The sequence below is a fragment of the Prinia subflava genome, chromosome 5 (assembly GCF_021018805.1).
Source record: "Prinia subflava isolate CZ2003 ecotype Zambia chromosome 5, Cam_Psub_1.2, whole genome shotgun sequence".
NCBI lineage: Eukaryota > Metazoa > Chordata > Aves > Passeriformes > Cisticolidae > Prinia > Prinia subflava.
Window position 1 is genome coordinate 14,989,865 of NC_086251.1, and position 27,732 is coordinate 15,017,596.

The following is a 27,732-nucleotide window of genomic DNA, read 5'->3' on the forward strand; positions in this document are numbered from 1 at the left end:
GCCGAGCCGGCTTCGTGTTTGCCAGCAAAGTCCGCACATGTCAGAGGTTTATGTCCACAAATGAGACAGAGGCGTCCTGCAACTTTATCCGAATAACGGGAGAGAGTCCACTAGGGCACACACTGGTGAGGTTTCCTCTCTCAGGGTCTCAGAGGGGGCAGCCCCCTTTTATTCTAATTCCCGGCCGCCTATCCTAATTCTTCTTCCTTTCCCTACTGGTTGAACTACTAGGAAGGTACAGCCTTCCCGAACCGCCTACCATATATCCCCCCCGTCCTTGGTGTTTTAGCCCAAATCTCAGCGCTCAGGCGGTGCGGGGCAGTGTGTGTGTCAGGAGCCGAGCTGTGGGGGCTCTGCAGCAAGCCTGCTGCCAGAGGCCGTGGAGACACCGGCACCCATTGCAAAGGCGTCAGCACCCACACCGGCACCCTCAGTGTAAACACATCAGCCTTCCTGGTGCCGAAGCAAGGGCCTTGGGTGCTTCTGACAATTACCAGCAACTCCTTTATTTCGTTGACATTTAAGCCTCAACAATGGTTTAAAGTACTGAAATTATCAACATTTTACAGAAGGTTTGGATGGGTGAAGCCAAACATACGCGTTGTTAGTGCCGTGGAAGTGCAACCTCTCGGTATTACTTCTGGCAGTTTACTTTTTCTTTTGCTACACAAATGCAAGTAAAGATACAGCTGCTGTTTTTACGAAGTATTTGAAAGTAGCTGCTAATTTAACAAGTTCAAGAACTCCTACTTGAAACGTATACATAGTTCAGACAAAGCTTGAAGTAACACAGACCTATGCATATTTCAACATCATAAATCCAATGTTGTTAAAACTATAGCCGAACATGAACTGTTATCACAGAAGCAGACAAAACAGATCCTCCCTTACTACTCACATAGGTTTCTTCTTTAGAAAGACAAAGTTCCTAAAATCTATTTTTAAATGAAGTGTAATGTAAGCCATAAATGTTGTAGACCATACATCTGAAATGCTCTTTAAAACAAAGTTATAGTGGGTCTATAGCCACAGAAAAAAACTATCTAGTCTTGATTTAAACAGTGACTATTCTTGGAAGGGTTGACCTGGCAATTGCTTATGGAGCAGAAGTGTCCTACTAAAAGCAGATGAAACTCAAGCTAATTTTGAAGCACAGAAGTTTCATGAAAGTCCTTTCAAGTTCTAGCATCTCCACTGCATTTAAGATTTCAGACCATTCTTCCAGCATGCTTTCTGGATTTCCTGATAAGATCTACATATGAAAAAATAGGGTGCTATTAAATACACCCTGCACATCACAGATTTCCCACTTGAATGTCTCACGTCCTGCACACGTGCCCAGGCCAGCAGCAGCTTTGCACAGCTCTGCAGGGTGCGTGGAACTGTGGGACCCTCCACACAGGCAAGTTTGCTACTGTGCAATGCAGACAACTCAGCAGGACACTGCTTCCCAACACTTCTGGTGTGCTCTTTGGAATCAGCTATACTTTGCACTACAAGGTTGTTTGTTGCCTTCACAGTCACAGAATTCCTGTAAAATGCTTGGGCCTTTCAGTATCAGTTACAGTTTGATTGACAGGGAATGAAGGTGTTCAGGTCAGGTAAAGAGGAAACTAAACGTATATTTGTGCAGCTTGCAAAGGTCAAAAAAGTGACTGAGCAATCAACAGAATATTTATTTTTACATAAAGCCCACTGGTCTATGAGCTTTGGGTATTATTTTAAACTTAGATGTTATTTTAGAGCCAATTCAACTATTTTTAATATGAAGTTGCCATTTGGAAATGGTTTTAGGCTTTATGCTAATTCAATGCTTGGTGGCTTGCTGTATTTTTTGGTAAATTCAATCAGGAAAAAGGCAAACGATGTCTCTGTAAGGAAAGGTCTTCCCTCAGGTGTAATATCAAGCACAGCAACAAAAATTTTGACTCCTAGCCAGTAGCAAATTGCTTAAAATAAACATAATTAGGATTTAATGCAACAGCTCTTTCTCTGCCTTATACAAGAAGCATGCCAAACAGCACATTTGCAACTCTTCGTGGCAAGAATAATCCCTTTGAAAGCAAGATTTGACCCCTCCCTTTTTTCATGTGGAACCTGCAGCTATTTGTGTCCTGATGCCTGCATTGTAATCATTCAGGTTTCAAACTTGGTAGCCCAGACTTAGAAACACTGAATTAGCACAGCTTCTGCGCTGTCAAGTCTTCAGCTCTATACAATCAGTAGCATAGACTGCTGGACTCAGAAATTGAATTCTCCCTAGGGTCAATTACTCCATTTTTGCCTCATAAGCCACTTCCTGCATCATTTGATCCCAGCCCTGATCCACAGACCACACTTTTTCTCCAGTCTAATTTCTCTACTCCCCTACAGGTTTTAAAAGGCAACTCTGGGCCTTTTTTACCTAAGGGGGATGGAGGAATGCATTTATGTGAGGAAATTTATGGAGAGCAACAAGATAAAATCGTTATATTCTAATGGACCATTCACTCTTCCATGTGTAAAGGACTGAGTTCTGCATGCAACACGTTATATGCCTAGAAAGAAACCAGTGGGGAAAAGGGAAGAACTGGCTTGCACCACAGTATTGGGAGGGTGTTAAACTTCCAGCTGCTTGCCCATCTTGCTGAGGGCATCGCTGACAATGTCCAGCTCATGGCGCAGCTCATTCACCACGCTGGCGATGCTTTTCGTGTCCTTCAGGATCTGCACACTCTGAGTGTAGGGGTTGTACTTCACCCCAAAGGGCCGCTTGATGGTTTTTGCAAACTCTCTATTGAGGTGAAAAAAAAAAAAGAGTGTGTTATAGCCAAAAGAGGGTGTTATAAACAAGACATAAACCACAAATGCATTCTCCGTATGCAGCCAGTATCAATACCCACTTTTCTAAACTACTTAAAAATAGTCCTAGTTGTTATATGTCTTCCACCCAGCACCTGAAAGATCAAGAAAATACCAACCAAAATTCCTATACTGTGAAAAATAGTTACAAAACTGTGATAAGGCTAAAAAGGGGTTGGTGCTGCTAAGAGATATATAAAACCAAATCTGCTTTTATAAAAAGAAGGAGGGGCAGGGAGGGGGACAGAATCTGTACCTCATCTTTTCCTTTGCTTCTTCAAAACTTTCGGAAACAAAGTAAACCTCCTGGAAAGTTGTAATGAGACATTCTTGCTTGCAGGTGACCTTTGGATCAAAAGGCTTGACTCTGGCGCTGTCAGAGAGTGAGTGCTGGTAACGTGTTATCATGGGTCAGGGGAACATCACCATCCAGAGAATCCAGGAGGAAGATGACATGTGATAAAGTGAATGAAAAGGATTATGTAAGATGATTTTAATGCATCACATCTTAAAATTTTTATCTGCAGATGAACAGTGATTAAAGCCTGACAGACTGAATTATTCTGAATGGTCATATTCTGCCAGTCTGGGTGAGATAAGGGACTCCACAGACACGAGGCTTGTGTATAAACAAGAGCATATTTTCAGAATCTGGTTAAACCAACAAACCTTTAATCTGAAAATACTTACCTGGATGGCAACATCAAGAAATTGTACTTCATGAAAAGCAGGGAAAAACAGTGGCAATGAGTTACAAAGAAAAGAGGCAAACAAGTAGTAGGCTGTCGTTATGGTTTTTGGACAGCCTAGAAATAACAACATGTCTCTCGATAAAATGAGAGCAATCTTTATTCTTCTAAATTCTCTTTTATAGAGTACCTAGGTATAATGAACAGTATTGGTCCTTAGAGTCCACACCCTTTTGTAAACACCTTTTGCCAGTAAACATGTTGGAAAAACACCACCTGCTGATGGTTTTCACTTCCCAAGGACTGATATGGTTCCTCCTTTATTTTTCCCAGGCCACTTTCTCAGGCCTGGGAAAGGTATTATGTGTGAAGGTATTATGTGAATGATTTCACAGACACTGCTGCTGCTGCCTGATGCCTAAATTCAGACCAATTGTCAGCATCCATAGTAGCCATTCTTACCTTGAGCTCACTAATCGAAGAGAGCAAGCCAGCCCCATAAACTCGTAGCTGACCCTCTTGCTTGCACAAGCCAAACTCTACCGTGAAGAAGTAGCACTGAAACATAGAAAGATGTAAAACAATTCAGCCTTCATCAAAGATGCTGTGATGAACTAGATGGGAGCATTCCTATTTGTAGGTAGCATCAAATAGTTGCAAATAAAAGATAGTTGTCACTCAGTTATCCTCAGGTATTTAAAGAGGAGTAAAGCCAGAATGGAAGGATGAAGAACCACAGGATTACATGTTTCTCATAAGAAAGGTGGGATCACCCAACTGGGCCAGAAGATGCTAATGCCAGTGCAAACATTGAGGTGTAAATCTGTTTTGAGGAATACTGACATGAAATCACAGCCTCAGTCTAAAACGAACACTGGATAGAGAGGATCTCTGAGTGAGTGAGAACAGCCCACTGAAGTTTGTTTTTCATTTGCTTAGTATGCTGTAAAATTCAAGGCATTCGGTTTGCTGAATTTCAGGAATTCTGCAGCTATACAGGAAGGAGCACTGTTTTCATAGATGTCTTAGTTCTGTTCACACCGAAGGTAGTACAAAAGTTTTACCACTAGCTACATGAGATGGGAAAAGAAATTTTAAAATTTGGCAAGCTAGTTCTTGCATAACTAGCACCAATTATTTTTCATCTAATTTTACTTTTAATCTTAAAATACTCTTACCATGGCATCCAGAGACTGATATCCAGGAAATTTAGTTTATATTATTTGAATTTCTTGACTGAAAAGTATCTAATGCTAGCACTCACCACATTCAATACTATATAATTTCAATTAATTCTAGACATTAAAGAAATAGAACACTTTCAAATCATTGAATCATGTTCCCAGAAGAAAGAAGACTTTGTCTGAAAGAAACATACCATAAAATTTCAGTCTGCAAGAAGTAATCTACCACTAGAAGCTGAACCATTACTTGACAGTAGAATAAAGAAAAATACCAGTCATCTCACTTTTAAGTGGGTTTTTTTCTTAGCATGGAAAATTTTTTCATGCTTTAAAATCCAGGGACTAGTGAAACACACAGATGTAGCAGCTGATGTGGCTAACATTGACATGAAGCTCCAAATTTATTCTATGGCCTAGTGGGATCAGCCTACTAAAGCACAAAGCTTTTGATGGAATCCCCGGGCACTCAAACACTCACCGTTGCCAGTTTTTGGACAGCCTCATCTGATGCCCCAAGTGATGCAAGACCAATTTCCTGGGAGAACTGAGCAAAACTGGGTTCAGCCAAAAGAGGGACATGGCCTAGGAGCTCATGGCATGTGTCACTGGAAAAAGAAACAAGACAAGAAATGTCATGATTTGTCTTTGTGACAAGGTGAAAAAGCAGCATTGCTGAACAGATACAATGGCTTCCATTAAACTTTATTACTCAAAAGACAGAAAAGTGTCACCCATTTCTCTGAAAGCACCGAGCAAACTATACCAATCCTATATAAAGTGCATAAAATAAGATTTTCAAAGGCAGGTGCCTAAAATTAAGGTCTGAGCTCCCCATTTGTAAGGCAACTGGATATTAAAGTAACTGCAGACAGTGATATCAGTAAGAGATCTCCAATAACATGCTGTACTTCTGAAAATCCTGCACTTATGAAGGTGGCAGTTCAGCATGCTGTAACTTCATTACATTCAGCATGAAGGCTGAGTCTTCAGCACCTTAAAAATAAGTTTTATGCTGGTGTTCTTGAACAGCTTTTAAGTAACTCAGCTCTGGGCAAGTAAGATTGAAAACTTTCTCTCAAATTCTACCACAAGATGAATGACTCACGGCTCTGGTGTATAGAGAGGGTCCGAGCTGTGTCTGACATATTGAGTGCAGTGAAAGACTCGGAATGCTAATCCTGCCAAGAAGTCTCTGGGCGACAGATATCCAGCAACGGGGCGGATGGTGAAGCCTGTGCGCTCTGCAAGCGAACAGAGAAACTGTGTATTAGTTTGGCACAGGATGCACAACTTCGTCAGCCTTCCTCCTGGAACTGAGGTGACAGCCACGCGTCTACCTTGGCTCAAAAGCACATGAGAGAATGAGGCACAATTAGAAAAATTAGGCATAAGCTTGGGAATTAGTAATTTTTTTATTTAAATGTCCCTACCTCTGTGCCAATGGATTTCCTAAGATTCCATACCTAGAGTCATCAATACAGCCAGGTATCCTCCTTAGCCAATCCTAACAACCATTTCAGACACTGCCCCTCAAATGTCACTGCGTGCATTGAAGATGCAATATGTTAAAACACAGATGGCCAAAAGGCCTCTTAAGCGATCAGAATGAATACAAGTCACCAAGGATGTTTCCTTGTGCCCACAAAACAGTGGGATTTGCAGTTGACCTCCGTTTATTTTGAAAATTAGAAAATTTAAAAAACCAGCACATTACCTTTCAGGAAGCGGGACACATCTTCCAGCTGGGGGATATTGTCTTCCCTGTACCCACAGTGTTTGGTGAGCAAGGGTAGGTTTTTAAGGTACTCTCTGCAGGCATAAGTTGGGTAAAGATTGTTAAGCTCTCGGTACACAGTCCCCCAAGTCTTGATCTCCTCCTCAGTGAATTCAATCTTGGGAATTGGGTCACCACTGCAAGGAGAAGAGAAAGAAAGAATATTCCTTGGTAAATGGCTAGTAAGCGGTGACTCATTTACCTACTATTAGTATTTAACACCTGTACAAACGTGACACCTGGCATTAGACTGTCAAATACACAGTGAGATCTGGTCTGTCCTGAAAATCTCTTAGTCTAAGGACTTGCCTTTTTTTCACTTTAACCAGTTGTCAGGAATCTTTGCACTGACCTCACTTAAAATGTTGGTTCTGTAAACAGTTTCTTAATTGTTTAATGCCAAGAGTAAGGTTTAAAATATCGACATAATCTCTTCACAGATTCAGGAGCTGATAACACATCCTTTTCAGTGTTGGATTTCTAAGTCTGAAATTATTTTCCATTACCCTTCTTTTTTAGGAAAAGAGAATTCCCTAAATTAACAACATATTGTGTGACAGTAGCTAACTGTACACATCAGGTAAAGATCATGCTTCTGTGCAAAGGAGACAGATGCCTGTCTGAGCATATTCATTTTAGTCTCTCTTTCTATATAGTCCTCAGAACCCTGAATAAAGTATATTATGGCAAGGCCAGTGTTACACTGTGTTGCCACTGCCAGTGAGGGAACTGCATGGAAAATGCTTTCCCAAGGGAATCTCTGTCAATAACACATTAACAATAATCAGCTCAGGACTGTAGTAACCAGTTGCATTAAACATACTGTGCAATAGAATTCTAAATACAGACCTTTTCTAGGTAATTTTCAGTTGAGTAACTTGACACCTAAATTCAATCAGGCCACATGAAAATCACATTTAGAAAGAATTTACAGCACAGAGTTGTGAAAGTCGTACTGGTTTAAGAGTTCCATCCCCCACCAAGAAGCATCTCTAAAGACAGAAGCTCTTAGAATTTCTTTTCACAGAAAACCTCTTATCTACACATCACACATGCTAGTTTGAACCAGAAAAGAAAATTGAAGTATTAACATTTTCTCAGAAAGTTGACTCTCAGTGGTCGCTAGGCTGTATATTGGGATTTTCCTCCCCTGCCTCTGCTTTGCAGAGCAGCTGGCAAAGCCACACGGCCTCAGACTGACCAGAGCTGCCTCGATCTACCTCCTCATCTTGCCTGACATCTCCCTTCCCTTCCCCTCCTCGGCTCTGATTCCTGAGTTGAACCTGCATGTCTCAGCCTGATCTGAGCTCAGGAAGGTGAGCTCCTCACAGTCCACTCTGCTGTTATTTCAAAGCACCCAGAAGGCTTCTTTTGGAAGAATTCAAGCTTACTGTTGGTAGTTCATAGCCAGGTCTGCAAAATATTTTCGCCTCTTGCGATAAACATTGTCTTTGAAACCCTGGTGGGGAGAAAGGAAAACATGAGTTTCCAAGCCATAGTAAATCAATCCATTTAAAACAAGACACATGACATTTCTTCAGCTGGAGAATAGAAAAGTATGATGTGTAAGAATGAAAGGAGAGGGCAGAAAACTCATAGCCATAGTCTGAAATGTTTAATAGATGTGAACTAAGCAAACACTCCAACATAGGAATCAGCTGGTTTATGCAACTATATATTCCGTAGAGAAGGATTCATTTTAGTTGTATCAGTATTTATACAAAGTTTTTCACTTTCATGATTATTCAGAATTACAGAACAAATTGCCCATTTTCAGTGCCCAAATACCATTTTGGTTTCTCCAGTAAGGAAGAAAGAAAGAGGAGGAAGAAAGCCTGCCTCAAAATAGCTTTTTTTAGCTTCTTTAATTTGTATGTGACCACTCAAGGCCCAGACCTGGAGATCTTGCACAAGTAAGCCCTGCAGAAAAGCACAGGAACTGAATGAAGTCAGTCTTCTGTTAACAAAGAAAGAGACATGAAATCTCCAAGAGAAGGTGCTCAGACCCCCAGAGACATCATTGAGGGAGAGGAGAGGGAGGAGGAAAAGCTGCAGTTTTTTTAGGTCAGCTCCACAAAGTATCTTTCCAGATATGGACTGGGGGCAGGGAGGGCAAAGTACTTACAGGATGGTCGGCATCCAAGTCAGACCCGTACATCAGCACCCGGTTTGCACACTTATCCAAATCTGAGATCTTCTTGGGAAACCAGGGAACATTCTCCATGTCTAGGGAAGGCATGGAATCCACAAGGTTATTAATAACGCCGAGCACGCCGAGGGAGGAAGCGCTACTTTCAAGGACAGCTATGGTGGTTACAGCTCACTCTATAAATTAAAGGGGCATGAATAAGACAAGGGAGTCCTCTGCCTATCTGGCAGCAGCCTCCAGCTCACACTTCCTCCCCGGTCACTGCCACAGTCTGCCTGCAGAGCACAGCCAGCTCCAGAGCCTCTGGGAAGGGAAGTTAATGTGGGTCTCTCTGCTGTAGTTAGAGTAGCAGCTAGAGGATCCCATGGTGACCAGGTTTCCCTGTGTACAGCTGCTGGGAATCTTGTAGGCTACAAAGGGTGCAAAGGAGAACAGAAGCAATTTGCCTGTGGTCCCTGGGCAGAGTGGGAGCAGGTTAGAGTCCTCTCATCCTGTTTTACTGACCATGGGAAATGGCTGTTTCTCCATGGTTACGTACGTGGGAAGCATACAGCTTTGCCTTGAGAGGTCTGGGGAGGAAGAGGAACAGGAGACCCCGCTGCCTGAGAGAGGTGCATCATTACAGTTTTTCTACCAACTGCTTTGGGATTATTTTTAGCCCAAGAGAGTTTTTTTGCCAAGCCCATGGCAGAGCAGTAATACACTATTTTTCTGCCTCGGTGCTCTTCAGTTTACTTAAAAAGGCCAGGAGACTGTTTAGATTGAATTTCCCCTTACTTAGGGCTAAAGTAAGCCATTTTATCCAAGAACTCCAGATCTCTCCTTCCCAAGCATAATGACTGAGAAATACGTGTGACTGCTCTGAACTTTGGGAATCTCTTAAATTAAAAGTAAAGGTAAACACAAAGTGTAGTATTTAAAGATAAAAGGCGCCTCTGTTATACTAATATAAGTAGCCAGTTACGATTTAAAGTGGGTAAAAAAAGACAACAAAATCAAGAACTAAATGAGAAAACTGCAGAATCCATCTTCCACTCTCCCCAGTGTCTGAACTGGGATCTGTCAGTATTACACCTCTGCCATCATGGTGTACTCGAGCCCTGCACTCAGACTTTGCCTGCTTTGACCTGCACGGATGCAGGACTCCCTCTGGCAGCAGCTGGGCTGTGCTGGGAAGGCACAGGAGCACAGGCAGCAGACATGCAGTTTGTAGCAGCCTGAAACAGCCTGAACCCCCAGGTGACAGCCAGACCACACTCACACCTAACACAGAAACAGGTACCTGGTAGCAGGTGCCTGAAGACACTACACAAGTGCAGGTGTGGACAACCACAAAAAGATTTCAAACCAACACAAGTGGAAGTGCATTTTCACCACAACGGCCTTTTGTACCTACCATCTCCCTGGACATTGAAATACTCTGTTGGGCTCACAGAGACAACGTTGACGTGGGATTTCAGGAGCTGGAAGATCTCATTCAGTTGTTCCCTGTTACTGTCACAGTCCACAAAGATCTCGAACTCAGAATTTCGTCTCTTGGACTTCCGTGACTCAATGTGTACCAGATTTACATGCTTCTCCTGTTTAGTAAGAAATAATGTTCTCAAAGAGATAGGCTAAAAACAATTGACTAAAAGTTAAAATAGTTTTACAAACTAATATTCTACTGCCATGAACTATTCACCACCTCTATGAAGCTATTTTAGTTAATTGGATCTCTTTGATAGCAGTTTGCTTATTGAAGGGGTGAAAAGGTTTGATTTTCTATTCAGAAGAAAATTAAAGTGAACCTGTGTTCTTTCAGTTTGATTTACATTCAAGGAAGCACATAAAGACACAGTCAGGAGGTTTAAATTCATAGACCTTTTTCTTTCCTCCTTCCCCTAGGAAGCTGATTAGCAAAACTCACCAAAACGCCAATCAAGTCACCATATATAATTATCTCACAAGCAAGCAAGGGATTTAAAAGCTGCAGTTTTCAGGGCATCAGTTTCACTTTTCTTTAATCTGAAAAATTATTTAATCATGTGTTTTATATTAGGAACACTGAGAAAACCCCAGGCTAAAACCTGCAGGGCCACACACCAGAGCAGAGTGGCACTGCACATATTCCTCACAAAATAGGTGCCCAGCAGCTGTGCAATTGCAGCTCCTCTGCCACCTTCAATCTGCCTGGGCAGTGTGAAAGGGCAGCGCACTCAACACAGGACAGATCAACAGCCCAAGTGTCTACCTGCCATCAGCAGGGGCTTCAGACCACCTCTTATTCCCAGCAAAACCATTGAGTGCCAATCCTCTTGCCATGAAAGGAAAAGACAAACCTCTCTCAGTGCTTAGTCAGTGCAGATAAGATTTTTAGCCAGTTATCATCTAATTTCTGAGGCATACATCTGCCTTCATGGGTAATTTTGGATGTAGAGTGGGAGCCAGGTTAAGAATCACATACTTAATAAATGGATGTAATCGATTCTTGTGTGTTCCAAAACTACCCTTGTAATTTAAAAATGCAGAGCTGCTGTGATGATTATATGATTATAACATACAGACCTGAAAGAGTTTTAATGCTTTTACAAGTCCTCCAACTTCATTCTTCAAGGAAAAAATGATGGCTGTCCTCCCTCTTTCTTCGTGGTCTTCATTCTCTTTGTTATCTTCAATCATCGTGTAAGCTGACTTATTTAACTAGATGCAAACAAAAAAAAAATTGTGTGAATGGGTAGAAGTGCAAAAAGTGTAAGTTTTTACATTTCAGATTGTCTTGGGGTAATGCTGTACCTTAAATGATCAACAACAAAAGGAAAATCATGAATTAAATCATTACACAATAGTAGAAATAAAGTCAGGCACTTAAAGGCAGTTAGAATTTATGAGAGACTGAAATACCAAGATATCTTTCTTTTTTTCTTTTGAATGACTTTATGTGCATCTTCAGTAATTCCCTAGGATGCAGAAAATGTTTTCAATGTAGTTTATAATTACATTGCTACTGGGAGGAAGGGGAGCAATAAGATGTCAACAGAAATAGTACATTCAACAAAACTCTTGTTAGCAAGTTCAGTGAACACTGGCAAAGAGAATAATCCAAATCCCGGAGGACATAGGTAGGAAAAGATGGATCAGGATTCAGTAGATCAGAACTGAAAAATCACTGCCTCTCTCTTGTTACATAACTGTAAAACACTGTTTTCATAGGGTAAGGAGACAAACCTACAGAGGTAAAATGTTTTGCTGACCAGAACCTGCTGGCTAAAGAGACAGTCCCACTCTGATCAACCACAGCCAAGCTGCTCCAGCTGTCACATCCCCTTAATTTGTGTGCCAAACCCTTGGCATAGTCACCCAAATCACACACGAAAAATTCAGACATCCCAGGCTGACAAGACCATGTGGTTTGGCAAGGTTCCTTACCAAGGATCACACTCCTTACTGTGTGGAAATCAGCAGCTATCACAGATCATATTCTTAGCTACATGTAGTCAGGCCATAAATAGAGATAATACTGAAATAGTAAAGAATGGAGAAAATGCAAAGTAAAGAAAAAATACAAGGCTTATGAGCAGAGGCTCTCCCTCATGTCTTCAAACCTTGCAAAAAAAAAGGAGAAAGAATAAAAGGCAAGGTTTCTGAATGAGTCAGCAAGAAAGAGGAGAGGAACAATGAAGGCACATTATTGCTATTTGCAATTATTTTTTGATCTGACACAGCTTTTAAAGATATCACTATTTTGAGACATTTTCAGAAATGAAAGGAGCAAAATGAAAATGTAATCAAAATGCACCAGTTCCATTAATTCCCTTATGCAGTGTATCCAGATTTAATGATGTGATGAAAATATTTGGATTTCTGACTGGGTCCCCACCTCTATAGCTGCTGCTATATGATGAGCCTAGGAAGCAGTGTCAGACCATCACACTGTTTCTGATCCACCAAAGTCAAGGATCTCCCTCAGCCTGAGTCCAGACATCAAATTTCCAGCTGAAAGTGTGTGGCAAGCCCAGTCCAGGTTCAGCTGAACAGCCTGCAGGTTTCCCAGCTCACTTCAGTGTCAGATCACGATTACAAGAGCCAGGAATAGGCACTGAGCAAAGACACACCAAGCAGAAAATGAAAAGATACAAACACCACGATTACATACAGGTCATTGGTTGTTTCCTCAAGTGCAGAGAGGCCATTTGTGTGAGCCAAATCCTGTTCAGAGGATCCTGCTGTAGGAGAAGCAAAGAAGTCTCCACTACAAGTAGAGTTGGGTGGTGGTCTTTGAAGGCAGTAAGTGCAGGGCTGGTTTGTAGAAGAGGCCAATATGCAGCACGTTGGCTTGACTCCACATTTAGGATCATTGACTTAAGCCTGGATCAGCCTTTATGAGATCTGGCACAGATGCATGCAATGTTATGAGGTGCACAGCTGGGACAGACAAACTGCACCAAAAACTAATGCTCTTCTTTTGTGTCTTGCTGCTGCAACTTACACTGTGTCTAGGATCAGGTGACAGCGTCTACAAAGCTGTATGTTTAAGAGGTCAATGAAGAAAATACAACAAAACATAGAATATTTTTATATTAAGCTCTAGAAATGACCTCTGACTTACAAATTAAAAGTTGGACAAGAGAAATTGAGATGCTTACAATGCCAAATGCACACCATCTACATATTTAACCCTACACCAGAGCTAATCTTTTGCTTTAATTAAAAACTGAACTGAAGACAGTAATGCAGCAACCATTTGGGTGCAAGGCAACAGGAGAAAGTGGTAATGCAGAAACAATCCCTCTCCTCCAATGGCTGCACTTCACTTATATTTTATTCTCAATCAGTAACTCAGCAACTCAACTCTAATAAAATCTGACACTTTTCCTTTGCATGGTAACACATCTGAGCTTTTTCGAGGGTGAAGGGGGAATTAATATTGAATTGAAGTTTTTAATTAATGATGCAAATTATTAACTGATTTCCCACCACCCTGACTCAGCCTTGATGAAAATACACAAACACAGGGATATCATAAGACCTTTATTTAGATAGATGATTAGGTGCTGTCAGGTTAAAGATTGCACTTTTTGGGACCCATAGCAATTATCTTCCCTTTTTCCCTCTCCCCAAAGGATGTTCATAGAGAGAAAGATATATGAGGGTGTATATTTTGTACTTTAATTCTTTATATTAATGGATAACTAGGATTTAAAATGACCCAAACATATTTGCCTAAAAAAGTTACATTTCAGAACCATAAATTCAAGATGAAAAATTCTTCTCAAAAGATTTGAAAAGGCATCAGTACTGATTGACATTAATCATGATTAATAAAAAATGTCAATGGGCATTTTATATTCTCTCCCCCTTAAGTACCTGCCTTACTTTGTCGTTGTTCTTTTGACACACTTCTAGGGCAGGGTGAAGACATGATGTTAGGAGTGATAGACAACTAGATATCACATTACATTTTCCAGCCACCCCAAAGTTCTTCCTAAGACTCAGAGGGCTCAGACACCAAACCAAAAGCTGTGCTGAGCAGCTTGGTTGGCTTCCAAGTATCTGAGGGATACAGCAAAGCAATATTTTTTATGAAACCTTACTCCGTTACTGTCCGCATTCTTGTCTTCACAAGGAATTTTACAGACTTTATCAACTGCACAGTGTCAGCAACTGCCGCCAATGTGTGAGTGCTGCTTTTATCTGATCCTCTCTGATGCACTAAGTAATTTGCCACTATAATGTGGAATAACCCAGGAGTGAGTTTTTCTGGGCTATGTCACACCCTCTCTCTCCTAAGCAATGATACACCAGAAGTTGCTTTTGCTCTACCTTAATTTCATATACTTGCATTGACACTTGGAGATTTCCCCCCTCCTTTATGCAGAAACAGCAGTTAGATCCCAATCCCAGCAGCACTGAACGCTGCCACCGACGCCAGAGGAGCCTCACCCCACGTCTCTCCAATTACGGCTCTCCAAGGAACCAGGGCCAGAAAGCTCCCGTTTTTCCCAAATCCCCGCTCCGAGAACACCAACAGCGAAGCGCCCGAGCTGTCTCTCCACAAAAGCGGCGTTTACTCCGCAGGCCAGGAACGATCCCTGGACCGGGCAGCGAGGATGCCACCCCGCACTTCCCGTGCCCATCCCGCTCCCCTCACCTGTGCCCGTCCCGCTCCTCCCGTGCCCGTCTCGCTCCTCACCTGCGCCCCTCCCGCTCCCCTGACCTGTGCCCGTCCCGCTCCTCCCGTGCCCATCCTCTCCCCTCACCTGTGCCCGTCCCGTTCCTCCCGTGCCCGTCCCGCTCCTCCCGTGCCCGCCCCGCTCCTCACCTGCCCGGCGGGGTCCCGCGGGCTCGGCGCCGCCTCCAGGGATGCGCCTCTGCGGGGCGCGGGGTGCATGGCCGGGGCAGGCTGAGGGCAGCGCCCGGCCCTGCCGGCTTTATGCAGGGGGAGAGCCGGCCCTGGGCGAGGGGAGGGCTGCAGGGGGCGGGGGAAGAGCTGCCCGGCCCAGCGGGGACAGGGGCGCGGTGGACTCTGCAGTGTGCGCCCAGTCTGCAGAGCAGCGATGCTCGGACGCAGGCACCACTTCTGCACACCCCGTCACTGCACCCGCACCAGAAGAAGCCCTTCGCCTCCTGAGTTACACCTCCTCGGTCACCCAGACAGGGCCACTCCAGGGGGGTCACAGCAGACTGACTTTTTGTGGGTAACTCTAGAGGTTTTGTGGTTAACATAAATTTGCACACCACGGGACTGAGGGGAGCGAGCATTTGGGTGGGGGATCTTCCTCCATCGTGCCACGCAGGTGCTTCCCAACACTTGTGCACTCCCTGTAAAGTTCTCCATACGCTACCTGTGGGAAGGGGAAGGCACACTGCATCAGAAGTGAGAGGTGGTGAGGGCTGGGCCCATAGCGGAGGGGCTCTGAGCAAAGTGGCCCCCAAGGCTTCGGGGGACTCAGCAGTGATGGACACCCCTGCATTCTCGACAGCACACAGTGCAGGTTTAGTCTCAAAGAGGAACACAGTGAGCAGATGTAGTGAGCTCTTCACTAAAAACAGCAGTGCATTTCTGCTGTGCAAATAAATGGCAGCATATTAGTTCTTTTCTCAAAACCTCTTGCACCTACAGGAAGAATAACGACATTAGCAGAAAATTATATGTGTTCATATCCTTTATGCTGTAATTTATTTTCCGCATGCATCTAGATGTGTTTATAATATAAAAACTCGTGGGTTTTAGACTTCAATAATCCAAATCCTCACTGTCTCTTCTCAGGTCAGTCTTGGCAACATTAAGATAAGGGGATTTGGGTCCACAGCAGGAGAAGCCAACACGATCCCTGGGAACATAATCTCTTGGAGACGTTAGGGGGTCTCTTGGGAAGGAGAGATTGATTGTTTTCTAATTGAGCTGTCCAAAACCAAAGCCTCTGATCCTTTTTTATGTTCTTTTTTTTTTTTTCAAATGAACCTTTCAAACAAATGCTCAAAATCAGCAGCAACTAGTTTCACTCTAATATACTCAAGTGTCTGAAAAAATCCACAGTATCTTTCTCTACAGTGCCTGAAAAGGTTTCAAGCCAGAAACTTTGATTTCTGCTAGATCCCTTAGACACTGGTGTAACACACCTGGTAAATCATATCGATGAAGCCAATATACAGGCTGACACCTAAAACAGGAAGGCAAAGTCACACTTGCACCAATATCTGCAATGATATCAGGGTCTTCCTTCCTCCTAGAAGGCACTGAACTTCAAACAATCCTGTTTCTAAGAGGACTGAGGGTGCCTAGCTCAGCCCTCCAGACACAGCACGGCATTGAAAGAACACAGCTGTGAATGATGACATAGCTGGAAAAACCTTTTTTTTTCCAAGTTTGCTAATGGGACACGTTTCATCACCAGATGCTTCAATTTTCCCTGCATAAAGAAAATGCAATATTTATCAATATACGTCTTAACTCTACAGCAGGCATTTCACTTCCTTCCTGGAGAATAGATCTCCCCATCAAATGAGCTGACTCACAAAGCAAACAATGTGTAGGATCTTTCCCCAGACTCCTAAGTGTTTGAGAGCCTGGTGTTAATGATAAATCTGTAAACATTGGCACAGTAAGACACTTATGATAGAATATGACTAATCTGTCAGTTTTCCCGAGCTCAGGTGAAGCAATAAGAATGGGGAACCCACGGGCAGCTTGACCTATAACTGCTGAAACAATGGGAATGAGGTCAGGAACAGCCAAGGAAATTTAACCTGACATTAACTAGTTACATAATGAGATAACTGGGGTGCCCTGAGTTTTGGGGAGCAGATTAAAGCTGATTCACTGGTTTAGTAAGAACTGCTTGTTCACCAGAGCCAGTGCCCTGTGGTCTGAAAGGGCAGAACCACAAAGCATGAACAGACTTGATTACGACCTATTTCCACTGGGTGCTCACTGGAGCCTGCTCTGCTCCTCTCCACACAGGGTTTCCAGCTCCTAGGAATCTGTGGATGGCTTTACAGGAGAACTACTTAAAAGGTTTTATCCAAAAACTGAATCTTCACAGTTCTAGGGCTGTAGAGTTTTGGAAAACCCTCACTCTGTCACTAGCACAGGTGCTGCTTTGTGTTTTCACACAGAGAGAAAAGTTTCTACCTTTTCCCAAGAGCTGGTAGCATATTCTACCATTTAGGAATGGTGGCTTGGGCCTCTCACCACAGAAGAGAGCAATATGGCACAGCAGTCAGGTATGGAGCACAACACAATCAGGGCCCAAAATGCACAGGAGATACCCTGCTCATCCTGGCAAGAGGTGGCACAAGTAAACACTGACCCAGAAAAGGCCTGAAATGTGATCTCGTTGGTCTGCAGGAGCACCAAGGCAAAGAGAGGCCAAAAGTTTTCAGTGAGATGTCAGAAATCTACGCAGACTGTGAGGTGGGAAGGAACTGTGAAGCACAGAGACAACTGGGACATCAAAACCATAGGGAGAGAGGCCTCCCCTTATGCCATGGGAGATAAGGGAAAACAGTGATTAATTTTCCTCTGAGGCCTGCAGGAGATTTCTCACATATAGCCTGTCATGCAGACAAAGCCCTCCAGACAGATAATCAGCACCTGAGGATGGAGCACAGGTCTAACCCTGCTCAAAAGTGGGTCAAGCTGATCACATTTTGCAGGACAGGGCTTTGCCATGTGGAGCTGCCACAAAACCTCTCTCACTGGCACAGAACAACCATGGCAGCACTCACTGTGAAGGCTACCAGAGTGGCTTTCAATTACATTTTCCCTCATAGTTCCTCATTAAATGAATTCTCCTCTGCTGCACTCATAACCAAGTGACAGAGTGGTGTCAGACTGAAGTCTGATGTTTTCTCAGTCCTTCGCTGGAGTAGCTCCAGGAACATCAAGCAGCTCCAGAAGAGACCACAAGTCTATTCCTCCTTCCCATCTGCTAGCTCGGAGGTGACTCTGCTCTAGTTCTCAGAGAGTTTCTGTTTTGTTCTTCAAAGCATAAACTTGGCAGCAGAGTTTGCAGTCAGTGGTTCTGACACTTAGGGGTACACATTTGTAGATAAATGCTCTGGTGGTTTTTAGGATGAGAAGTATTAAAACCAAGCTGTTACACATGGAGATCTTCCCCTCCCAGAGAGCCACACAGTGAAGGGATGCCTTTTGCTCTCTGAAACACAACAGCATAAACGTTCTGCCCTACCTCTCCTCTTCCTCCCACTCTGAGAAAGTTTGGTCTCCGTGGGTCAAATATGTAGGGACTCAATTAACCTGGAACATCTTTCCAGACATGGCACAAGTCTTGTATTTACCAACACTCTGAGGAAGCTGGTCTGGGAGGGGAAAAGAAAGGTGGAAAAAAGAAAAATCAGCGTAGTACGGTGGTTCTGCACTGGGGGAGAGATTGAGTCAGGGGATGATTTTGTCGAACTGGTGAGGCAACAACCACAGAAAAGCAGATTGATTCTGTAACGATATTAATCTTCTGCTGAAATACAAGATTATCTACCTGAATGCAGCAAGACTGAAGAAGAGAATCAGCCAGCCCTAAAGTCCTCTCAATCCCAAATCAAGATCATCAGTGGGAATTACCTGATCTCCCCATGTGATAGGAGAAAGTGCTCTAATCTCCAATAAGGCAATTTCACAACATCACTTCTGAGGTATGAACCCCCTTGGACTTTATTTGGCCCAGGCATCTGCCTTTCCAAGAAGGACCATTTGTCTGAGACAAACGGGCCATTTGAAACTTTTCCAGAAAAAGTTGTAGCTCCCTGAACAAAACAGGTTTAATACGGCTTAGTACCAACTCTGCTCTAATCATAATTACTTTCTCCATAGCACACAACTGAAAATTCTAATCACAGCCTTTCTGTTAATTAACTGCTGCAGACAAGTCATGCCTTAAGAATCTCATGGTACTTAGACAAGCACTGTGGAAGTTACAGGGAAGAGTGAAGATGAACATCATGCAGGCCTCTGCACAGTTTGTTTTCCAGTATAGGTTTGATGGATCTTCCTCATATTCTGATTGATTTTTTTCAATGCCCTTTTATACTGATGCCCAAAATATACTGCTGGTCTTAAAGTCTGGCTTGTTTTCTTCTATGGATTTTTAATATTTATAAAGTATTTATCGTCACAACACCTCTGCAACAGCATTCACTTCCAATCACTTTCTAACCTTCATTCTCCCAACCTTTGACTTCTCTCACCTTAATGAGGTAACCTGTCATTGTGGCATTTACTTAAATGCAGAGTTAAAAGGGTCCAAATCCACAGCTTTTCAAATTTTCAAAGAAACGCATGGATCTGAAATCCCTGTCTTTCTACAGGGAATTCTTCCATTTTCTCCCTTCTGCAAACCACAGTTCTCCCAACAAACACTTTCCAGAGCAATTCACCCAGCATGAGACTGTGACAGTGTCACACCCTGAACTCAGGGTAACCTCTGAGAAATGCCTGGACCTCTCAGTCCCTGAGAAGAGAACCACATCCCCCTGAGGATGGCTTAGCAATCAGTTAATTCATGCTACTGAATAGTTGTCGATTAGTAAAGTATTTAATTCATAACCAGTTAATATGTGACAAAAAGAAAAGGAGGATTCAAATTATGCAATTATTTCAAACGTTTACAAATATCTTTTTCCAGTGAAAAGTGCAAGAACCAATGAGGTAAATTACCCTCTCATCGTGACTCAGCCAGCTGTAGTATCAACAGCCTTCAAGCACACTTATTTTGAAAAGCCAGAGCTGCTGTGTAAACCTACTGAAGCACATCCAGCCAACAGACCATTCACTGTTTGTATATTTGCTTTGGACTGTTTAAAGAAGTAATATTAGCCCTTTCATCTGAGGCAGGAAATATTTTTCATTTCATAAAAGCTAAATAAAATCACGAGTGACATGAGTTACTTGCTGCTCTGAGCAAACAAGGTGTAGTTTTTCCTAACAACACCTTTGTAAACTCTTTACAAAAAGTCCATTTAGATGCTGCTGCAACAATGGACAAACCAGGCTCTGATTTGTTTTTTCTAGTGAAAATAATAAAATTAATATCAGTCAGCTACATTTCAAACCAAAGTGTAGTCTGGCTGGGAACCAAAGTCCTGAAAGAGCTCTTTGCTCCAATTACTCTGGAGTTAGTGGGTACAGAAGTGCCAGTTATGACTTCCTTTTATTTCCTGATCACTTCAGGGTTGGCCAAGTCACCTCAAGTTAAACGTGGTTCTCCACCAGCCAACAAAGATTCCCTGTGTTACTATTGCAAACTGGATTTAGTCCAGCCAGAACCATCAAGCAGGGATGGGGAAAACCAAGTGGGAAAGCTCAACAAACTGATCTACCTGCTGCCTGGAAATACAGTGCAGCCTGGAGAGGACAAGGAGATATTGCCCTGATCCCTGCAGCTCAGGCAGGGCTGAGGGGGAGCTCACAGCTGGATTCACAGCAGTCTGAGCCAGGTCACAGCTCTGTGCTGCACCAGTCCCAGCCCCCAGAGCCCTGGCAAGGGTGGGGAGGCTGAGAAGCTGCTCAGTGCTGATGGCTCTGGCACCAGGTACAAGGTGCAAAATGCCCAACCTGAAAATGAAAGACAAACCACCCCAAAAGAGAAGAGTGTGCGAAAGCCTAAGGCAACCTCAGCCACCACCACTGAAAACAGCCACTCGTGGCATTCAGGGATTACTTCTGACCAGGTCCTGATACTTCTCCATCCCTTAAACTCAAATTATAGTAGAACTGGACTCCATTCATTGAGGAACCACCCTGGTACCATTGTTTCTACTACATTATCATTACAAAACCTCAGGAATTATCCAGTGCTTTCACATCACAGACAAATACAAAGCAAAATAGTCAAATGCATAAATAAGCCTGCTGATAAGAGCAGTCACAGAGTGTTTGTTAACCTCAGCCTGTTGGCCTAATTAGTAGAACAGCGGCATATTGTGTATTCAGAGTGAGGTGGAGGAGTGAACAAAGGAGAAAGCTTTGTACTCGTTAATGATATGAGTAAGCAGAGCTCAGAAAGCGATTCAGCAGACTTTGATCCACTCAGGAAAGGGAACAAGAGCTCTCCAGCTACTTCTGACACAGCCTCACCATGGGCTTGCCAGTAACCAGCCTCTGCTGTATTCACATTGATTCAGAAAGTGTGTCCAACATTAGATTTGCTGAATGTAAGAAGGCAGACTGTATGCCATGTGTTTCACACACCCTAAACATAGACAGGACATAGAAATCAAGAGATGACTCCAAGGCCCAAACCATCATGGAAGACACTGAGTTTGCCTGTTACAGCAGATTTTTTGGTGTGTTTCACCCCCATGGTGAGGATGATCAGCCTTTCTGAAACAGAGGACATGGTCAGATTGTTCATTCCTGGCCACTCTGTTAAAATCCCTCAGGGCTTCACAACCAAGTGATCTCAGAGGACCATTCTCTGTTCACAGATTTCAGACACCCCCATCCACTGAGGTCCTGAAATCACACAGTGAAACAGATGACAGCCTCTGGTCTAGACACTGGCCATTGACCAGCATGAACAACATAAATTAAATCACAGTCACTTTTTGCTCCAGGGATGAAAACCAGCAATGTAAACCCATCAATTCACAGCAGCAACTTTAAACACACTGGCAATTGTAAAATGTCCAGCCTCAGAGCTGTGAAACACATCATTTCCGAGACTGGCAAAGGCTGTTCATCTTGCTGTGTTCTCATGACAGATGTTTGTTCCTCTCTGAATTTCTTTTATCTTATTAGATTTTAGCTCCCATTATAGTTAGAACAATTTTGTATTGGGGCAAAATTAATTAGTTTGGATCAAAGTAAGGCTCCTTGAAACGTAACGTTAATGAGTCTCATCTGCCTGATTAGAGAGCTTTACTTTTAGGAACATTAGGTACAAAATTTTATTTCACAGAAACAAAACCTTATAAGATTATTTAAGGTTGAAAGCATTAGCTAAACAGTAACCAGGGTCATGGATAAAAGATTAGGGTGGCAAGCTGCAAGCAGACCTACAACTGACAAGAGGATGCAAGTGTAGACCAAAACAGGCTAAGGAGGATTTGTCAGAGAGGTGCAAGCAGAGCTAAAGTGCAATTCACAACAATATATTTAGTGAACTGACATCGTGCCTCCCATCTATTCACAACTCTTTTCACCTATTCACATGCTTGTAGGGACTAAATGGAAAAGAGTTAGGGATTGGAAAAGACAGTACCAATTTTTAGAAAGAAAAGATGGGGAAAAAAGTTTATTCTGGATGAGTCAAACTAATCTTTAATATCTGGCAAACTACCTGAACAAAATATTTGCTTATTTTTAAATCTGATTTTAGTCAAGAACAAGTTGTATTTATCAATGTTGGCTTTTACTGATGTGAGAATTACTCCAGAGAACATAGGGGGTTAAATACATTTGATATCCCTCATTTTTATTAAGCTTCTTCACCCCAGCCACTTTCTCTTACCCCATTAGTACAAACAAGTAAAAAAAACCAATCTAGAATTAACTTCCTGAAAGACAGGGGTAAATTCACCTGAAAAACCACATGGTAAATGTAGTTATCAGAGATCTTCTGGTGAATTTGGCACAGCACACCATAAATGACATCTACACCACCACATGCTGGGTCATTTGTGAACGGCAAACACGTGACATAAGCACGTGCAGTAGAATATAAGGGAACTGCCTTCCCCAAAGTGACATCTCCCTCCACAAACCCCTCCAGCACAGACACAAGACCAGGAATGAAGATAAAATCCTTGGAGAGGGGAGGTCCCAGCTGCTGGCACAAACAGCTCCATGTGAGAAGAGGCAGGAAGCCAAAGACTGGACAAGAATATGCTTTTACACAATGTCTATGGCCAAAGAAACCACTGTAAATTTGTGAGTGTGCTCTCAAAGCCACCCAGGCAGGTGCTGAGCAGTACAGCTGAACAGGCTCCAGCTCTGGCAGGTGGAAAACCATCCAGACCTGCCGTGGAATCACATCAAGGCACCGAGGGCTTGCACAGCTTTAGGCAGTTACACACAAAAAGCCTTTGGATAAACCAAGAACTGAACTCGAACCTCTTTTACCTCTTTCCTCTGTTATGATAAGGTTTCAGCTCAAACACTACCACTTGTCAAAATTACCTTGACCTGCAAAAGGTAACACCGAAATGATATTTTTATCCCTTTGCAACTTAACACTGGAATTCAAATTTTAAAAAATTCATTCTGAACACCCCTGTGTCATCTTCTTCTGATGCCATGCATGCAGCACCTGTGCATTATATTCCTCCTGCCAGCCTTCTGCATTAAGGCAACAACAAAGACCACTGTGCCTGTTATTCATAAGCTTTTTGTTATCTCGTGGAAGAAGCAAAAGGGCCCAGAGCATGTGTGGGAAGGAAAGACCTTTGTTTAATTTAATTATATTTACTTCTTTCAAGTCTATGTAAACTCAAGGATGAGCAGATCAGAACTGGCTAATTAAATCATGACAGCATTTCCTTTACCCTGTGTGAGCAATCACATCACGCTGTGTCACATTCAGCAGGTTCTTCCAACAAAGCACCCTCAACCTTTACACTGTGGACAAGAAATAAGTCTGCGTCCCAGATGGCAGTGCAGTATTAAGAGCTCTCCTAATGCAACAGCTGACAGCTGTGGAGTAGCACTGTTGTCATTTTCAATACTTCCATTGTGGGGGTGACTCCAGATCTGTTGGTTAAAGTTACTGATAACGCTGCAATAAGCTCGGGTTCTGGTCCTTGTGTTCATCACTGGGTGCTGGACAAGAGGGAAGGAAGCAGGGTGGGCTCAAAAGCACAGACACTGCTGAATGCTGTCCTCACCCACCTGCCCTGGTGTCCAGAAAGGCTGAAGAAGCAGGAAAGCTGCAAGAAAGTTGCCTCTCAGGGTTACCCCTGGCTGCTCTTGCTTGTGTCCATAAGCACATGGACTGTGCAGGAATTGGCCTGGACAACTCCAACCCCTCCCCAGAGCGACTCAATGTCAGTCCATTTTGTATTTATCTCCCATCTTCTTTTAAGAGTTGTGAGGATCTCTCCAATAAGGGAAGAAGGAAAAGGACAAATCTTCCCTTAATTTGGGCTTGGGACTTTCCCACGAGAGCAGTTCACACTACACAGTGCCAACACATTTGTGTCTCTCAGACACTTTCCTTGGACCTACATCATTTGTCAGCTCACAGGCAATTTCCTGTGTTTCTTTTTGTCTACTCATAAATGTCTTCTATCAACTAACCTCACAAAACCAAACTCCTTGCTTGCTCTTCCATGTTTTCTCTATTGATTTTTCTCTTTCCTATTATTCCAGCCTTTTCTGTCCACTACTGCTCTTCCTTCCATTCAGCCATTGTGATGGCTTCATCCCAAATGACAAAATGGAGTCATTTTGCATGTTCTTTTATTCCCACCTAATCTGAAGTGTTTGTCCTTCTTTTCTACTCTCTTATTAAATCAAAATCTTTACTAATCAGGCTGGCATAAACTCAAAATATCTTCCTATGGTTCCTGTGTCCAGCCTTGCCACCTGACTAAAGAGGAAACCCTCTGATGTTGAATAAAAGAGTTTGTGCACTACAAAGAAGTTTTAATGGAAAATGAAACCTTCTGACATCACTGGCTAATTATAATGCAGCACTGGGGCTGTGTTGCAGGGCAGGATAAAAGTGTGCACGTATTTCCTGTGTGTTTCAATATCCTCCTATTGACAGAAGATAGGGTGATTGGTCTACTACTGGAGGCCAGGAAATTATTTTTCTGATTTCATTGGAATAATTGACAAAAGCATTTCCTTTCTATGTAAGGTTAACAGATGGCTTGTTAAAGTTACATCTTCTTTAAACAGAGCTGTCACCAAAAATTATATACATGACAACAAAAATAATATTGATACAAACTCACTGCAAAATTAAAATGAAGTTTGCATAACCTAAAGCACAGAATAAATAACTGCCACTATTGTAACACAGAATACCAAGGTGCATTTGTTTTTCTAAGATTTCCTTGGAAACTGGATGAAGGGACATAAATTGGGGAAGTGTCAACATGGGACCTAAGTTACCATGGGCACCAAGATGCAGGCAGGCACTGTGCCTGTGCCAGAGCAGGCTGCATGCTGCTGCAGACCAGTGGGCAGCACAAGCACCAACCCTGCAGGACTCTGCTTTCACATCTCACCTCTGTCATGCTCCAGACCTATGCCAGGCAAGGGCTTGTAACACCTGACTCTGCCTCACCTCCATCATGATTTGGCACCCTGATGCCTCACCCAGCCAGCAAAAAATAAAGGGGAAGAGTGGGTGAATTAAAAAAAAGAAATAATAAAAAAAAATCCAGCAATACTCATTAGACCACCTACTGTAGTTTTTAAGACCTCATGATCACCTTAAGCTTGTCTCATTTCCATAAGAGCAGGAGAAACGGCAAAGGAAATTCAGCTTTAATAACAGAAAATGTAATTAGTGTTAGACTTTTGATAGGTGACTGCACATCAGCTATTCCACCTGGACACATCTAGAATGCTAACATAACTACTGATATATAATACCTTTCCCCTTCAACATCACACTTATTATTTATCCTCTTTGTCAGGATTCCTCCAGGATTTTCCCTGTTTTCCTACTTTCTCCCGTATCTCTTCATCTTTTTCTTTCTCTGTTATCACTGTCTTCTCTTCACAGCGCCTACCACCGTTACCTTTTCTTTGTCAGCTCTTTCATAGTGGCCTTTATATGAAATTCAGCTCTCAGACTTTACTGAGCCATCAGTAAGACATGCAGCTCACATACAATGACCTGGGAGAAAGAAAAATGGAGCCCCACTGGGTTTTCCCTGGGTTCATTCATTTTCTCCACAGTAACAACTCAGAAGCAAACCCCTTCTCTTACCCATCTTAGATGTCAGATGTATAATGTCCTGTATAATGTCCTTGCATTATAAAACCAGGTTTCTTTTTGCAAAAGTGAATCAGGGGGGGAAACAAGAGGAGGTGTAGGATCAGTATTTCCCACTGTAAAACCTCAGTTGATAGCTGCTGGCAATAGCCTGGTTTGTTTTGCCAGGCTGGTGATGTCAGGTTGGCTCAGCTCACGCCCTGTCAGCTCTCACTCACTGCAGGGCTGAGGCACTTGGCTGCCAGGGCTTGCCTTCACATGGAGGGGTTTTGGGAATCTGTATAACATCACAGCAGACTGATCCTTGCCCCAGGTGTGTCAGGTCCTTCCTTTCTCACTGACTTTGGCAGAGCACATGAATTTCATCATCATCGCCAACAAAACGAAAAGTAAACAGCGAGCACTGAAAAAGGACATTTAATTTTCAGGGGGAAATAAAAGGATACATTAGGGAATTGCTGTGACCAAAAGATTCTGCTCTAGAAAAAAAAAAAAAGGCAAATTCTTCAGTGAAAAATAAAAGAGAGACTGCTGCTTTGTAACTCCCAGTAGCAGCCTCAATAAGGGTAGTGAGAAAGAACACAGAATTGCCAGGCAAACAAAACCACAGTAACATCTCCATACCTTTTAGTGCCAGTATAACAAACTATGAAGATACTTAGAAATCAAGATCTTATTATTTCTTCTGGATTCAGCTTAGTTTCAGTGACAGGTGTTTATAACAGGGCAGTTTCATCTTACAAAGGACTCACCCAGGCACTTAGACAAAACATGAACTAAAACAGTGACAGAAAATTAAGCAAGCAGAGTGACAAGGATATGGAGAAGCACAGAAAAGAGCTTTTTAGGTTTCACGGTTTAACCTACCAGAAAGGACAAATTTGCATCATGAATATTGGGCAAGCATTAGGATATCAGCAACTACCTCCTTGCACAGCCAAAGGAGCAGATAAAACATTCCAATGCCACTGATTTTTCCCACATCCCAAATTTCTTTGGTTTTGTGGTGCTTTGTGCCACCAGGAAAAAGTTACAATGTGGAATAAAGATGCCAAATGTGCATAGAAGTCGAGTCAACAGAATGTTAAGACTCCTATCTTTGAATGAAATTATTATATGGATCTACTAAGACTAATTTAAAGTAAGGCCTTCTAGTCTGCTTTCTGCATCAATTTTCTATGACTGCTCTCATGCCACAAGTCACGTCCAGCTCTGTCCAAGCAGGATTGAGTTCCTGCTGCTTTAGTTCAAGGCTTCAGATATCCACTTTTGTTCAGAGCTCTGCACAGAGCAGCAACAAGTACTTCTCACTTCTCCCCAAAGGAGGAGGTTCTGGAGTTAATCAGATCTTTGGTCTGGAAGAAAGCTGCTCACTGGTTGTACACAGACAGATAACCATTCTGAACCAACAGGCCTAGAGAGCTCAGGTTTGCCAGTGGGTGTCAAAACAGGTCCAGGAGAGGGAATTAAAAAATACCAAACTCAAATCCCAAACGCTCCCGGTCCCTCCCCAGAAAAACACCAACCCCACCAACCCCCCACCACATGCTGCTCATGAAGCACAGGCCGAGGGAGGTCCCTGCTGGCAGGATGATGAAACACAGCGCTCCAGTTCCGAACACATCACCCACCCCTCCCGCAGTGAATTTCCTCCCAGCCCGAACCCCACAAACCCGGCACAGTCACCCTGCATGCACCCTGCACCAGC

General features: G+C 42.9%; 1 protein-coding gene across 1 annotated transcript; it reads right to left on the minus strand.

Annotated features, from left to right (window-relative positions):
• Positions 1-348: 348 nt before the first annotated feature.
• TPH1 (tryptophan hydroxylase 1) lies at positions 349-15,570 on the minus strand. The gene is made up of 11 exons (XM_063398104.1): positions 14,939-15,570; positions 11,185-11,319; positions 10,034-10,217; positions 8,614-8,714; positions 7,880-7,947; positions 6,429-6,625; positions 5,820-5,955; positions 5,193-5,319; positions 3,993-4,088; positions 3,098-3,231; positions 349-2,773 (listed from the first exon to the last, which is right to left on the minus strand). The coding sequence occupies exons 1-11, from the start codon at positions 15,005-15,007 to the stop codon at positions 2,599-2,601; spliced, it is 1,422 nt and encodes a 473-aa protein (XP_063254174.1). The 5' UTR covers positions 15,008-15,570; the 3' UTR covers positions 349-2,598.
• Positions 15,571-27,732: the final 12,162 nt, after the last annotated feature.